Raw genomic sequence first — 15,631 nt, forward strand, 5'->3', positions numbered from 1 at the left:
AGGAAAAAATATTTCTTTGTTTCTCCAATTCCACAACTTTTAGCAAGTAACTGTGATAAAAGATATCCATATTTTATCTTTTGGGTTGCTAATTTTCGGTTCCATCTAATTCATAAATCAAAGGGAGATCTAATATATATATATATATATATATATATATATATATATATATATATATATATATATATATATATATATATGTTGGGATTCACCATACCTGTCCACATATTGGACGCAGCAGAACAATTCCTTAAAACGTAGATGAGAGTTTCTTGTTATCCATTGCAGAGGTAGCGGTTTGGGCAACTGTCAAAAAGCTTAGCTCTTCAGCTAACAGTTAATAGTCTCTTGTGTAGGACCATCCACATAAAGCATTTAATATGCTGTAGACTTCTCCAATTCCATATAATTTTTCAGGCTATATCCTCCCCTCTCCGATCATTATCAAGCATAAAGTAAGCGCTTGCCATAGTAAAGTTTCCGTCACATGTTTCTCTCCAAAACATTTTGTCTTTATCCATATCATCATTAGGAGGTAATAATACTCTTATTTTGTTAATAGAGTCACTGGAGAGAAATTACCTCAGGAGATTTGTGTTCCACTCTCCATTTGAAAGGACGAAATCACGGACTTTGGCTTCCACTATATTGTCTGTTCATCTTGAGTATGTCTTCACTCTTTATCCAAAAATTATTCCAAATCCTCGCTTTTCATCCGTTACCAATGTCATAACCTATATTAATTTTCATACTCTCCCATAATTCAACTAATTGTTTTCGGAGAGGAGAGTCCGAAGAGTGAGTTATGATGTTCTTGAAAAGGTTTTGACCCCTGCCATATTTAGCATAAATCGAATTAATCCACAACAATTCTTCCTCTATCAAGATTCTCTACAGAGTTTTTATAAGGAATGCTCTATTCATCAAACTGAACTTTCAAATCCCCAATCCTCCTTAAACTTTTGGCTTGCACATTTTCTCCCTACTAATAACATGCAATTTTCTATTATTATTCTCTTCTCCTCAAATAAAGCTTTTTTGGAGCTTTTTTATTTCCTTGCAAACTCCAATCGGAATCTTAGTGCGTGCCATATCAAAGTTAAGACAAGGGCTAATGACTGATTGAACTAATGTGATTCTCCTCACCATAGATAAGCATTTTGTCTTCCATCCCTTAAGCTTCCCTTTAAATCTCTCTATGGCTATCTTTCAGTTGTCTTTTTTTTTTTTTCTTGAGTTTGTGAACATCCTCCCAAATAACGGCTCAGACAAGGAATTTCATTAAAGTTACATACACTGGTAATGACATTTTTCACCCAAATAGCGCCCAGACAGGCTCTCATATCCTTGTGTGTTTCAGATCTACGAAATTAACCTGAGCCATATTTCTGGCCCAGGGTCTCATATCCCAACACATTTTTTTTTATCCACAAAAGTCTTAAAAATTCAAAATCCATTAATATTGGGCAGGCTTGCCTCATCAGATCAGACTATTGGGCTAAGAAGCCCAGTTAAAGTTGACTGGTGGTGGTAGCATAAAAAGACCCCAAAAGATTGTGCCAAAAAAAACTGAAAACAAAGAGATGAATTGAGTCACTGCCACTGAAAGGTCAACTTCGCCAGAAAGAAAAACTCAAGTTGAGGAAGATGCCGAGACGACAAGGCAACACATCATTGAATTATAGGGGGACAGAAAAATAGCAAGTTACAAAAAGGCGCAAAAAAAAAAACGAACTAATTCCCTCTTAAATTCTCGTGTTCTTTTATTAAACGGCCAATATCAATCCACATTCACTCACTCGGCTCTGTCTTGTCACCATTACCAGCCACTCCCTTTTTCTTCGTTCTCCTGTCCAATTTTATTTGAACCCTCACTCCCCCTTCCCTTTCTACTTGCACTTCAATACAACACAACCCAAAATAAATAAATAAATAAAAGAAAATAAAAAAAAAACAACCAAAAGAAGAGAAAAATGGCACTGAAACTTTCATTGCCTTTGCCTCGTACTATTCACACCCCTTCCCTCAGAAACCCCAACCTAATTTCACTTCCTTCATCACTCTCAGCTCGCAACTACAACGCTGCTCTTCCTTCGAAATCGTTCCATGCGGCGTCAATACGACGTCGCTTTGGGTTCCGACCGGCTCGTGTGGCTCAGGGACAAGAGCTCAGTGGTAGTTCCGAAGATAACGATGGAATGGTGGTGGCGGTGGAAGAAGAGGGTGAGAAGAAGGAGCTTGCAGATCAGGGTATATGGAGCCAGGTGAAGGAGATTGTGATGTTTACTGGGCCTGCTACTGGGCTTTGGTTGTGTGGGCCCATCATGAGCCTCATGGATACTGCTGTTATTGGTCACGGTAGCTCAATTGAGCTTGCTGCCTTAGGTATGGGAAATTTCCACTGCTTAATTTTGATTATCATTTGAAGGAAATTGATTGTTTATGAGCCACCTTGTATGAGTAAAGAGTAATTGTGTTCTGTTATTTTGTAGACTCTAGTGAATGAATATCTGTTGCTTTATGCACCAAAATAATCCAATAGTGTAGATTTAATAGTAATTATTGATGTAAAATTGTGTTTAAATTTATACCATTTAGATTATCTTGGTAGATGATACACCAGCATTGTCCTATATAAAACAATGCTATGCACCATTGGTAATACAGTTATGTAGATTTCAGTTTAATTATATATACACACACTGATAGATTACCTCAGTGTACTGTATCATGCACAAGTTAAACTTGGTGCATTTAAGTCATTCGCATTTAGTAATGGCAATTGGCAAATGTGGAATTAGATTGTTTTATTTTCCCATGAGCAGGTCCTGCCACGGTTGTGTGTGATTACATGAGCTACATGTTCATGTTCCTCTCTATTGCTACCTCCAATATGGTTGCAACTGCCCTTGCTAACCAGGTTAGGCTTCCCTTTTTCCCTTCTGCTATAAAACATTAGTGAATATGTATGCTGCTTTTGTTGAGTGCATGTGTTTGTGTAGGATAGAGAAGAAGTTCAGCATCACATATCTGTCTTACTTTTTGTTGGCTTAGCCTGTGGCATCTCGATGCTTTTGTTCACAAAGGTGTTTGGTGCAGCAATACTCACCGGTATTAATTATGAAATGATTCAAACCTTTTTCTGCTCCTCCAATAATGCATTTTGTATAGCTATAATGCATTTATGGAGGAAATTTAGCATATCAAATTCCATGACTGATATTTTTCTGTTAATGCCTTTCTTTCTTCTCTTTTTTACTACTTTCTCCAGCTTTTACTGGACCAAAGAATGCACATGTTGTACCTGCTGCTAATACTTATGTTCAGGTTTGTTTCCTCTGATTACATATCCTTCAATTTAGATGAAGATCACGATTCATGTCTATAAACACACTAAATCATCAAAGATTTTGTGGAGGGAAGTAAATTGTTCAGTACTGACGTTTTCTTTAAGAAAGATATTCAAAGTTGCAAATAAGATACCTCTCTCCTTTCTTAATCATTTATTTGTTTTTGCTAATGATCAAGCAAAGATATCATTATCTGTTTTATGTAGTTTCACCGAGTATCTTTTGGTGTTAGATTCGAAGCTTGGCATGGCCTGCTTTACTTTCTGGATGGGTTGCTCAGAGTGCAAGGTGCAAATATGCTATATATTTCTTGTGTGATTCTGAAATGAGTGGTTGTAAATTTTTTTTATCAAATCTGTCATACTGCTCGAGTCATGACATCATATTTCGCGTCATTTCATGTTCACTGTGGAAACTATCGACCAATCCTACAACTTATTGCTTTGACATTTCTCTGATATCAAGGGTCTAACTGTTTGTTAGTGGTATTTGTATGTTTTGTATATTTTAAATGGAACTTGAATTCAGATCTCATGTTTTTTCATAAATTTTCTTTAAGTTGTTTGAGCAATCTTTTTTGAAGTTTCTCTTATCCCAAGTAAATGTAATATGCTAATATTGGGTTCACCTTTGCTTGTATGATATTATGATAATTGATAAACACCTGCTTGTAAATTTAATTTCCTATCTTCATATTCACAATTTTCTGTTGCAGTCTTGGCATGAAGGATTCCTGGGGACCTTTGAAGTCTTTGGCAGCTGCCACCGTTATAAATGGAATTGGTCTTGTAGTTTTGTGCCGCATCTTAGGATATGGTATTGCAGGGGCTGCATGGGCTGCAATGATATCTCAAGTGTGCCCGACAAACTCTCGATATACATTAATTTTTTATAGTGTACTCAACTCTGTATTCACTTCCTTTTTATCTGTTTCTGGTTCTAGGTATTTTCTGCATATATGATGATTCAAAATCTAAACAAGAAAGGATACGATGCACTTGCTTTATCCATTCCTTCAGGGAAAGAATTTCTGAATATACTTGGTCTTGCTGCTCCTGTATTTTTAACACTGATGTCAAAGGTTGCATTCAGTATTTGTTATATTTGTGGTTCTCTCTTTGCTGTATTCTGAGACTTCAAAACTAACTGAAAGTTCTGATCTTAGGTGGCTTTCTACTCGCTGCTTATATATAATGCTACTTCAATGGGTACCCATACAATGGCCGCTCACCAAGTTTGTTTATCCCCCTTCTTATTTTGTGACTCCATTCCGTTGCTTTCCATCTGCTCATTTCAGCGAACTAAATTGATTACTCAACACTTGTTGCAGGTTATGGTTCAAATCTACATGACATGTACAGTTTGGGGCGAACCTCTCTCCCAAACTGCTCAATCATTTATGCCTGGGTTGATATATGGAATAAATCGGAATTTGGCAAAGGTTTGTGATGCTCTTAATTGCTGTTTCAGAGGATCTCTCTCCCCTGTTTTAAATCTCTCTTTTGCTCATAGTTTGAAATTGTATCTTTCCTTTTGGTTGGGAAGGATTGCTTCATAAGCTGGCACTCCATTCTCCTAACTAATCTATTTTGCAGATTCTATCTAGATATTGTTTTGTTTTGGATATTTGAAATTCCCTGAATTTATACTTTCAACAGGCCTGGTTGCTTCTAAGGTCTCTTGTAAGTATTGGAGCTATACTTGGATTGTTGTTGGGGATTGTTGGAACATCTATTCCTTGGTTATTCCCTTATCTTTTTACACCTGATCAGATGGTCATCCAAGGGGTTAGTTTAACTTTTACAATTTAGCTTAGATATATTCTCAATCTCCTTTTCCTACATTGTTTGGCAGGATATATAGGCAGAAAAGCATATACTCTTATAAACTAGACGTAGTTTTAGAATGTAAGCATAAGTTGGTAATTTGCTGCATTTGCGACCGTACAGATGCATAAAGTGCTGATACCGTATTTCATAGCGCTATCTGTGACACCACCTACTGTATGCTTGGAAGGAACATTGTTGGTATGTTCCTGCTTGGATATTCAGTTCAATCCATTATATAAAAACTGTATTTTTAAGTTTATAACATCGTTGCACATTGCTTAATCAGGCTGGACGGGATCTAAGATTCATAAGCTTGTCAATGAGTGGATGCTTTTGTCTTGGTGCACTAGTGCTATCAGTAACCACTTCTCTCTTTTGTTATTATGATTGTTAGAGAATAGATATTATCACTTCTATTATTAGTAATAGCTGCTTGATCCATTATGCTGCATTTGTAACAAAACACAATCTACCAATGTGCCAGGTCTTAAGCAGTAGATTTGGTTTGCAAGGCTGTTGGTTTGCCCTTGCCGGATTTCAGTGGGTAAGACTTGGATCTCAAATTGGCATAACATGCAGACTATGACCTTTTTTGAAGAGTAACGTTGTTTGTACTAATAATTTGTTTTCCAAATATTCTGACATGCAATTCTTTTATGATCATTAGGCTCGGTTTTCAATTGCCCTTTTGCGCCTTCTCTCTCCCAGTAGCGTTCTGTCCTCAGAAGATTTAAGCCAACATGAGCTGCAAAAGTTGAAGGCTACCTAGGTTAGAAATACTATTTTTACCAGCACATGGATATTCTTTCCTTTTAACTAATGGTCTCGTTCAAGTATGGATATGGAAACCAATACTGAAAGAATCATACCCTCTATGAGATCTCAAATGCCAGACAAGATTCCCTTCTATAGGATTTCTACTATTCTACCAAAAAAAGAAACTCTTTATCCGTTGTATTATTTTTTTGTTAGTGTCACATATTGTAAGGAAGGAAGCATGTTGTCTGTACTGTAGCTTATAATTCTTTAAATTGTAATGCAAAATGCAAAACAAGAATTGATTTATTTAAAAATTGATAAAATAATTTGATTTTGTATTTTTACTTTTTATTTATTCTGTCGAAATCTGCTGGTGTGGTTGATCGCGCCGGCTGGCAGGGGCGGCCTGCTTCTGTTGGTTCAGTTGGCCGGTGGTTAGCCAGGGTCATCCAACGCACTCAGCCGGGGCTATCTGTGTTGATCAAGGCAGTTGGTTAGGGTCAATTGGTGGTGTTGGACTTTTCCCCCCTATTTCTTACTTTAAATCTTTCTTTTTTATAGTAGTGTCACAAAAAGGTAAAAATAACTATATGTTTTTAACATATAAATCATTTCAATTTTAATCAAATTCTAAAAAAGAGTTTAGTTAAAAACTTAAAATGACAAAAAATTGTTCTTGGATGCATAATAAAATTAACAGATTAAGGGCTTAGATATTTTGCAAATAAGAAAGCACAAATATTCCAAAAATAAAGAATTCAATCCAAGCACCGTTCTACCCTTCTACACACACTCCGTAGCTTTGCTCACATAACATTGATTATATAGTACAAGCATTCATTACTAAATACTAACGTTTCAACTGACTTCTGCACTTACTAACAAGTGTTAATTACCAAGAGCATAATTGGTTGAAAACGATCCTTCATCTCGAGCACCGGAATCCATCATTGCAAATCCTCAAGTTTGTTTAGGCCACGGGACATGACAAACCTCAAGAAAATAATTCCACTAACAATAGCCAATCCAATAGGTGTTAATTATGACCTACTACTCCTCACTTTCCACGATGAAGATGAACCACGCCGTGATAATTTTGGTACTTGTTCCCTACTCTGTAGTTTTCACAACAATATCGAATAGTACTAGTAATTAGGAAAGATAAGATAACGATAAAATAAATTTTTTTTTTTTGTTTCCCACGGTATCCCCCAACCCGGCAGGTCAAGGACTAATCCGTCGCGGTACTGAGCTCCATTTAAGGGTTTGCCGCTGGCCAATGGGTTGCTGCATGCACAAGGCGAGATTCGAACCCCCGACACTTGCTTAAGCGGACTAGTGAGCTAACCACTAGACCAACCCAACTTGGTTAAAATTAATACCTTGTTTAATTGTCTGTATTTTAATTGTCTTTTAAGAAAGAGTTGACGAACTTGTTTCTTTTTTTCTTCGGCCTTCAATTTGGTGAGACTAGGCCTGTATATAATCAGGGTTCGACCAATTTTGCCAACTGCCACTGAACCGGTTGCTTCTTCCAGCTGCTTCACCACATCTTCCAACTCACCAGGGCAACTCCTATGTATTTTAATCTGCAAATGCCATTCAAAATTGCAACTACAAATTATTAGAATCCAAGTGTTTGTACAGAAACTGATCATTTTTACCATAACTATTATAACTTCTAAAAGCCAATAAAGTTCAAAAATGTTTGAACAGCATAACAACTACTAACCTCACTCTGAATAAGATCTTAGCACAGTAGACACATGATATAAAGTATAAGCCCTACAAATATTACCCTCTCTGCAGTCTACAATAATTAATGATCACAATAAGCATGCAAAGTAGCTCAATTTCCACTTTCCAACCACTCAATAATTCGAAGAATTTAAGCAGTACATGGAAAACCGAAGGGACAAAGGAAAGCTGTCCAACACAGTTTATCCATGTTTTGCATGCAATGCCATGATATAATAACATTACGTGCCATAGTCCTTTTAAGCATTTCATTTGATGGTTTTCCATGGTTTAATATAAGTAACAACTTCAAGAAAGGAAAAATACTACCAATCGCAAATGCAAAACATGAGAAAACTAACTGCTTACACCCAATTTCATAAGCAATCCAAGAGGAAAATTACCTAAATCTTGTGAATTGGGAATAGGAAACACGGAAAACAAGTTCCGCTCTTTCCCATCTCTCTCAGGAAATTCATCAAACACATGGCAAGCATAACAATACTGAAGCGAGAAAATCTCTCAAGCATGTTCCTCCAACAACAATAACAACACAATTAACAGGGAAATTGAAATTGATACCTTGAGAAGCTCATTGGCTTCAAGTGTCTCAATGAAAGAGGTTGCAACATTGGGGGTAACACCGGACTTTCCCACCAACTGGGTCTTGAGCTTCTTCCCCAAACTGTGCGCGTAAGACGCAAGCTCTTTCCTTTCCTTCACGCTGAGACTCGGAACCTCTACCTTCAACCTCTCCTCTCTCTTCCTCTCCAATGGCGACGAAGTTGAATTCGATTCTGAACCTATCTGTGTATTCTCCTCAAAACTGCTCCTTTCCGATTCCAAATCATCGTCGTCGTCAGATTCTTCATCGTACAGCTCCGTTTCGTCGTCTTCGTCATTGTAGTAGTCATCTTCCTCCTCCGAGTTTTGTGATGAACCCGTGAGAGCCACAAAAGGGGGAGGCGCGTGAGGAAGATAGAGGGAAGGTGAAGAGAAGTGGTGGCGAGTGAGGGAGGGGAAGAGGTTTTGTGGAAGAAGCGGTGAAGTATGCATGGATAAGACATTGGGAGAGGAAAGAAGAAGCGGTTTCAGTAGCGAAACGAATGAAGAAGAAGAAGAAGAAGAAGAAGAAGAAGAAGAAGAAGACAGTGGTTGTGAACGAAGAAAATGGAGAAAGTGAGTTGCTGAAGACGCCATTTTCAGATTTTTGCTTCGTTGTTTGGATTCCTGGGTTTCTCAAGTATAATTTAGGATTGGGGATAGCAGAGAATTTATTTGTGATAAAATTATTAGGAGATATTCTTGATCAGGCTGGGTGTTTGGTCTAGTGGTATGATTCTCGCTTCGGGTGCGAGAGGTCCTGAGTTCGATTCTCGGAACACCCCTTCTTTTTACTTTGTTGCTTAGCTGATGAAGAAAGGAACGAAAGAGAAACTAAGATTAGACCATATGCTCCAAGTTTATTTATTGCTACGATAGCCACAATTTATAGTTTTCTTTTTTAAGAGTGTTAATCAGTTGCCATAAACTGGTGTGTTTTCAAGCCAAAGCCACATGTCTTGCATTTTAAATTATTCAATAAAAAGACTTTGCCAATTAAAATGCTACTTTGCCAAGGGAAATATTATTTGTTTTCATTGGCTAGTTTATTACATTTCTATTTTTATCATAAAATCAGTTTTAGTACAGATTTCGTTACATATATGTAAAAGCCTATTAATTATTGACTATTGTTGGTTGAAATATATGTTTCTCACCACAATAATCAAAAGGTATTACCTTATTTGTGCTCAATTTCGCAATCCATCTCAATGGAAGAGGCATAGTGATAACAAGATTCATACATGATCCGAGACATAATTATCATCAATAAAACTTTCTCACAGGATGTTAAGAAATTATCGAATAAATGGGAAAATCAAATATCTTTCCCATATCATAGAGTGAGTCATTTGAAACCATAGTAGAAGAAAACTCGGCAGGCCGAAATAAACCCTATCTTTTTGGTTCAAAGAAATAAAACGTACCCAATTAAATACTAATTTTAACCAATTTAAATTTCTCGAGTGATTAATTTACACATCCGCTTAAGTAAATGTCAAAGTCTTAAATCAAGTTTAGATTTGTGACAAATTATTTTTGAAAAAGTATAGGAAACTAAGTGGGTAACCAACCAATAATTAAATAACTCAATTAATTATAATTATTAATAATTAATTTTAAATTTTTTAAATTCAAAATTTAAATAATTAAAAACTCATTAATGAAACCTAATTAAAAACTATAAAAACATTCTCCTTCTCTTTCATATTAACCTGCACACCCCAACAACAATACACACAAATTCTCTCTCTCACCGTCAGACCCTCTCCACCCCTGCCCTCATGCAAGACGACCTTTAAAAAGTTCGCCGCCGACAAAGCCGTTGAGTACGTCAAGTCTGGCATGGTCCTCGGCACCGGCTCCACTACCGCTTCGTCGTTGCCAAGTTCGGTCATCTCCTCTTCATCGGTCAACACTCCAACATCATCAGCGTCCCTACCTCCAAGCGCACTAAGGAACAGGCACGTTCTCTCAGAATTTCGCTCTCTATCCTCGACGACAATTCCTGCCTCGATCTCGTTATCGACGACGCCGATGAAGTGGACCCGACCTCAACCTTGTAAAAAGTTGCGGCAGCGCTCTTTCCTGCTGGAGGCCATCTTCTTCGACAAGTTCATTGTGGTGGTCGATGAAACAAAGCTCGTGTCAAGACTCGGAGGAGTGACCTTGCGATGCTGATGAAGGTGGTACAGTTTTGCGGAAAGTACAATCCGGTTCAGTTTGAAGAGTTGTTAATTACAAAAATATACTAAAAAAACATCCATTTAATATTAAAAAACATCCTAATGTTTAATAAAAAAACGTCCAACTAGAGTTTAAAAAAAACATATAATTCTTAAAAAAATAGAAATATCTACATTTGCAACACAAAAAATTTGAAAAATACATTAAAAAATATTTATTAATATGAAAAAGAAACATCATAATATTTAGCAGAAGAAACATTCATGTATATCAACTTATCTTTGTTAAGACCATTCATGTATATCAACTTATCTTTGTTAAGACCGGTTAATTCCCTAGCATAACTCATTATTCTTTAGCCTGTTGAATTAGATGATACCATGAACAAAAATAAATATATAAATAAATAACCACTAGAAACCTGGGGTTTTGGGGTGCGGCCGTACCGGCCAAGCACCAACGTTTGAAAAGTTAACTAATAAGTGCCACACTACTTGGTACATATAGTCAGCAAATGAGGACGGTTTAGGAGTTCCCTTTTTCATGGCTGATCCATCAGACCCACAGAACGTTCATCCCTTGATGATACTGCCAGTACCAGGAATCCGAACAGAAAAGTTGCTTCCACAAACCCATACATTCAATAAAATAAAAAAATTTAAAATGAGTTCATTTAATTTAATCGACCCCGGCCCCCAAAAATAAATTAAGATATTCATTTGAGACTTGGATAAGGTTGAAGACAAAAAAGCTCTACCTTCAAAATACAAAACAAAACAGTCACCTTCAGTACCAGTCAACGTTTTTCACCATTTTAGTATTGCTTCCAAGAACCCATAACACCCAAACTGTTTGACCATTACATTCTTAATGCTTCAAAAAAAGCATGCACAATCTACAGCATCTGAGATACTCTCATAGCTGCCATTATTCCAGAACAACACTGCAACCTTTGACCTTGGCATTTACATAAATACAGCCCCTTTCAGGCACTGTCCAAACCAAAATTAGCACATCAAATATTCGAGAAAATGACACAACACTAAAGTATATATTTTTAATTTTTTTTATTGTTACCATTATATTATAGTTAGAACAAGCTACAAACCCAGCATCCAAAATACTACTACTTTGGTCTTTAGCCATATCCACAAAAGGGTGGACCCCACCACCTAGCCCCATTGACAAGGAGGTGGCAAGCTCAACCCATCCATGCATGGAAATGGTAGAGAAACATAGCATAATCCTACAACAACAACAACTAACTAGCTAGTTCTACCAAAATAGTAGAACATCAAACCATAAACTAAACTAAACTAAACAAAACTACAACAAGCGATGTGACTATAACTACAACACCACCACATTGCGATGAAACTAACTTGCATTGGGTAAACCATCACACAGAGGATTAGGCTTCTTTTGCTTAGTCAAATCAACTCTGTCAAATCCAAAATCTTCTTCGTTTTTCAAACTTGTTCATCAAATGTATCGAGGCTTCAGCAGAACACCCAAAGTCTTCTGTTCCCCACTCTTGTTCTTTCCATCACGAGGCACGCTAAAACTAACAGGCAAAACCTCTTTAGACTCGCATGGAAAATTCGTATTCTCGAAATGCCTCTCCAGATTCTCTTTTCCCTACATTATATCAAATGATACAAAACATTCACATGTCACTAAGTTAACTAAACACGTTTGAGTGATGATTAATCAGGTGTAGTATTCGATTGAGCATATACCTGAATGTTTGCTTTTGCAACTTGCCGAACCTTTTGGGATTGGTACATCTCCCATTTGCTGTTCGAGGCTGTTATGTTGAATTTCCATGCTGCTTTTGAGGTTGTAAAATTCACAAATGCGTAGCCCTTGTTGAATCCTGTCCTGACAACAATCAACAACCAACAACAGTTACCAGGATCAAACATTGCACACAACACAACACAAACAAATGAACAATGATATGATATCTTCATTTTATGTTGAATATTACCGTTTTTTTTTTCAAATGGAAAGTTTGAAGAAAAAAGGGATTATATTTTATGCATTCCAACAAGTAAAATGGCAGAAATCATATGATGAACAGGATCAGCTAAGCACACAACACCACACAAACATCTTAATATTTCTCCCTTTTTTCCAATAAAAGCATTTAAAAAAATCATCAAAAGCCTAATGGTAAAGTAGGGATTTGTACAATACTTGAAATCAATCGGCAGATAAACAAAATCAAAGGCCAAAACATCAGTCTTTTCAAATCCTTGCTCTACTTTACTGTTCTCCACCATGCAATGATTTTCCAAAAACTTCACCAGATCATCTCGCCTGCAAATAAAAAAATTAAAACATTGACGTGCATTAAAATAAAAAACATATAATAAGGGAAAAGTGGAAAATAAAGGGGTATCCAAATAAGGCACCGCGAGGAAGGGAGAGAGACGCACGTGTATCTGGAAGGAATGTTTTTTATCATAACCGTTGTTTCATTTCCATTTTCACGAACTGGGGAAACACGGGAGGGATCATTCTTCTTTTTAGGGAAAGAAGTATCCAAGCCATGATATTGTGATGAGCGCCGAAAATCTTGTCTCCCCCTCTTCCCTCCATAGCCATAGCCATAGCCATAGAGCTTCTCTTGTTGCTTCCTATCTTCCTTTTCCTCCTTCACTTTCTTTGGCTTCCACAGTACTCGCGCCTGATGCTGCTGCCGATATGATCGTCTCGGACCAACTCGGATGTTCATGAATCCATGGTGATTGAACTGCAGCTGCCGCTGCTGTTTCAGTGAATCAGCAACAGCAACTTCTTCATTCACCACCACAAACGGTTCTGGTGGTGATGAAAGGAAGGTGTTGTTCGTACCATCAGAAAGGGGTAACGGCACTGTGGGTAAATACAGGCTAAAGTTGGGTGGAAGAGAGAGAAACTCCCCTTGCTGACACGGTGGTTCTGTCGGCGGCAGTGGTGGTGGTGGTGGTGCAGTAGGAATGGCGGTATAAGGCCACGTGTTCTGATAAGCCGGGACAAACGCGGGGGCTTGTGGATTAAGAGGCACGTGAGGAACCATGTTTGCGTGTTTGTGAAGGAGTTATTACTTTGTGTTTTGGGGTTAGAACTTAGAACTGAGAGGCTTGGAGAGAGTTTGGGAAAGAGAGAGTGCTTTCTATTCCTTTGTTTTGCTTTGCGGTGAGAACTGAGAGGTTTGGAGAGAGAGAAAGAGAGATGATCACAGCAGAAAGAAAAGAGTTTGAGTTGTTTCAGCTTTTCGTATTTTGTTGAGGGAAGTATTGTGTGTGGTTTTTATAGCAATTCTCAATGGGATTAAAAATTATAAATCAATCAATCAAAGATAATATTTGTGGAGTTATACCGCGTGTACACTAAAATCAGCCACTAGTATAAAATATATACTGAAATATAAATATATATTGAGAATAAATTAAATTATACATATATTTATATTATAAATATATTAATGATTAATTTTAATAATTAATTTTAATATATAAATAATATTTTTTATATTTATGCATCGATAAACACTCATCAACCTTTTTTTATATGAAATTGATTATTGAAAATTATTATATAATTTAATAAATTTAATTAAATTATAGTTTAATTATTTTTAATAATTAATTTTATATTAAAAAATTATATAAACATTAAAAAAAATTTTATATATTATTAATATAAAAGAAAGATATTTTATTTTTTATTTGTTTATTATTTTTACTATTTTTAATATTAAAGTGAAAAATATAAACAAAAAGATACCATATAACATCTCTCTAAAATTTGTTACTATTATAAAGACATGGATGCTTGCATTCACTTCCTTGCTCTTTTAGGCAATGTATTCAGATTTTGTCCAAGAAACAGGCCTTGACTCATTAAAATAGAAGAGGAAATTAATAGATTAGGTTGTGGGGTTTTCTCTTAAATGATATTCATGTACTAAAATTTACTAATAAAATCAGTTATTAATATATTAATATATAAATATATATAATTTAATTTAATTTTAATATATATTTATATTTTAATATATATTTTATATTAATATTTTATTTTAATAATTAATTTTAAGGTATACATAATATAATTATTTCTTTTATATTGGGATATCTCAAAATTTTATCAGAACAACAAAATGAATATTTTGTCTCTTCTTTTCAAGATCATGTTATTTTTTCCTTTCAAAATTACGTTCGAAATTATTTATTTAACTTTGAGTTTTTTTTGGATAAATCACTGTTATAAATTGCTTAGTTGCTAATAATATTTAATTATCATGTTTTAACTTTTATTTTGAAATTATCTTTATAAAAATCGATCTAACTAAACCGATTTAATATGTATTCATAATAAATCGTTTTAAGTTAAATTAATTTATCCTTACTATATAAATCGTTTTAACTTAAATTGATTTAATAGAAAAACGACATTTCATTATAAATTAATTTATGCAAAATCGATTTATTAGTAGCTACTTCTATAAGCACTTTTGTAAAATTTAAAATTTTTATTATACAAATAAAATAGCTTATTTTTTAACATATGTTCTTAATGCCTTTCACCACAGTAAAAAATATGAACTTATAAAAATTTAACAATATTTTCATTTACAAAATTCAACAAATATTTAATTATATATTATAATTATGCATGAACTAGTTTAAGATGACTGTAAAAGAATAGGAAAAAGGGAGCAACATTGATTTAGATAATACAACAAAAAAAGAGAAAACTTTATCATCAAAATTATTCTTATCTATATCACTTCTTAATATTATTATAATATGAAAATTTATTTTTAAAAAGTAGCCTGTTTAAGTTAATTATTCTTAACCTTAAGCCAAGATTGAACTACCAAAAATAATTTAGTAGCGAGAAATTTAGGTAATATATAAGAGTTCTTAGATAATATTGTTCTAAGTAAGAAATATTATTTCCCTCAAATTAAAATATATATGAGGTCTTAAATCTTAAATTAAATTATTGTTATAAGTAATAAATATTATTTCCCTAGTCTTGAATAATTGTCAATTTTTATAATTTTACGTAGATAATTAAAAAGTATTCATATTGATAATACTAAGTGATTTTATTTTTATTAATGATAGCAACCTTATTAAATGTAAATAATATAGAAAGATATAATTAATA

General features: G+C 35.0%; 2 protein-coding genes and 1 non-coding gene across 4 annotated transcripts; 2 read left to right on the forward strand and 1 right to left on the reverse strand.

The window, feature by feature from the left end:
• Positions 1–1,571: 1,571 nt before the first annotated feature.
• LOC112789150 (protein DETOXIFICATION 46, chloroplastic) lies at positions 1,572–6,276 on the forward strand. Its single transcript, XM_025830921.3, has 14 exons — positions 1,572–2,385; positions 2,826–2,920; positions 3,003–3,111; positions 3,272–3,327; positions 3,583–3,638; positions 4,066–4,204; positions 4,294–4,431; positions 4,516–4,584; positions 4,681–4,791; positions 5,009–5,137; positions 5,300–5,377; positions 5,466–5,537; positions 5,664–5,723; positions 5,847–6,276. Exons 1-14 carry the CDS (start codon positions 1,974–1,976, stop codon positions 5,946–5,948), a joined length of 1,626 nt encoding a protein of 541 aa, XP_025686706.1. The 5' UTR covers positions 1,572–1,973; the 3' UTR covers positions 5,949–6,276.
• A 378-nt stretch (positions 6,277–6,654) lies between these two features.
• On the reverse strand, positions 6,655–9,040 carry LOC112789151 (uncharacterized). 2 transcript variants are annotated; one of them, XM_025830922.3, is made up of 3 exons: positions 8,258–9,040; positions 7,321–7,527; positions 6,655–7,053 (listed from the first exon to the last, which is right to left on the reverse strand). In XM_025830922.3, exons 1-3 carry the CDS (start codon positions 8,873–8,875, stop codon positions 6,979–6,981), a joined length of 900 nt encoding a protein of 299 aa, XP_025686707.1. In that variant the 5' UTR covers positions 8,876–9,040; the 3' UTR covers positions 6,655–6,978. The 2 variants fall into 2 exon arrangements, with proteins under 2 accessions (XP_025686707.1, XP_072088383.1); XM_072232282.1 differs by having other exon boundaries at positions 7,372–7,527; positions 8,258–8,966.
• Positions 8,992–9,063, forward strand: TRNAP-CGG (transfer RNA proline (anticodon CGG)). The gene has a single exon. It is a non-coding gene; the product is annotated as a tRNA-Pro (tRNA).
• Positions 9,064–15,631: the final 6,568 nt, after the last annotated feature.

Source organism: Arachis hypogaea, chromosome 3 (genome assembly GCF_003086295.3).
Source record: "Arachis hypogaea cultivar Tifrunner chromosome 3, arahy.Tifrunner.gnm2.J5K5, whole genome shotgun sequence".
Classification (NCBI taxonomy): domain Eukaryota; kingdom Viridiplantae; phylum Streptophyta; class Magnoliopsida; order Fabales; family Fabaceae; genus Arachis; species Arachis hypogaea.

What these genes read in the sequence shown, in the direction of transcription:
- LOC112789150 (XM_025830921.3), top strand. Translation starts at nt 1,974, where the DNA reads ATGGCACTGAAACTTTCATTGCCTTTGCCTCGTACTATTCACACCCCT. An exon ending in TTTTAACACTGATGTCAAAG is followed by an intron (nt 4,432 to 4,515) that starts GTTGCATTCAGT and finishes TTCTGATCTTAG; the next exon opens with GTGGCTTTCTACTCGCTGCT. An exon ending in ATACAATGGCCGCTCACCAA is followed by an intron (nt 4,585 to 4,680) that starts GTTTGTTTATCC and finishes CACTTGTTGCAG; the next exon opens with GTTATGGTTCAAATCTACAT.
- LOC112789151 (XM_025830922.3), bottom strand. Translation starts at nt 8,875, where the DNA reads ATGGCGTCTTCAGCAACTCACTTTCTCCATTTTCTTCGTTCACAACCA. An exon ending in AAGCCAATGAGCTTCTCAAG is followed by an intron (nt 7,528 to 8,257) that starts GTATCAATTTCA and finishes TGGCATTTGCAG; the next exon opens with ATTAAAATACATAGGAGTTG. An exon ending in AATACAGACAATTAAACAAG is followed by an intron (nt 7,054 to 7,320) that starts GTATTAATTTTA and finishes TGAAAACTACAG; the next exon opens with AGTAGGGAACAAGTACCAAA.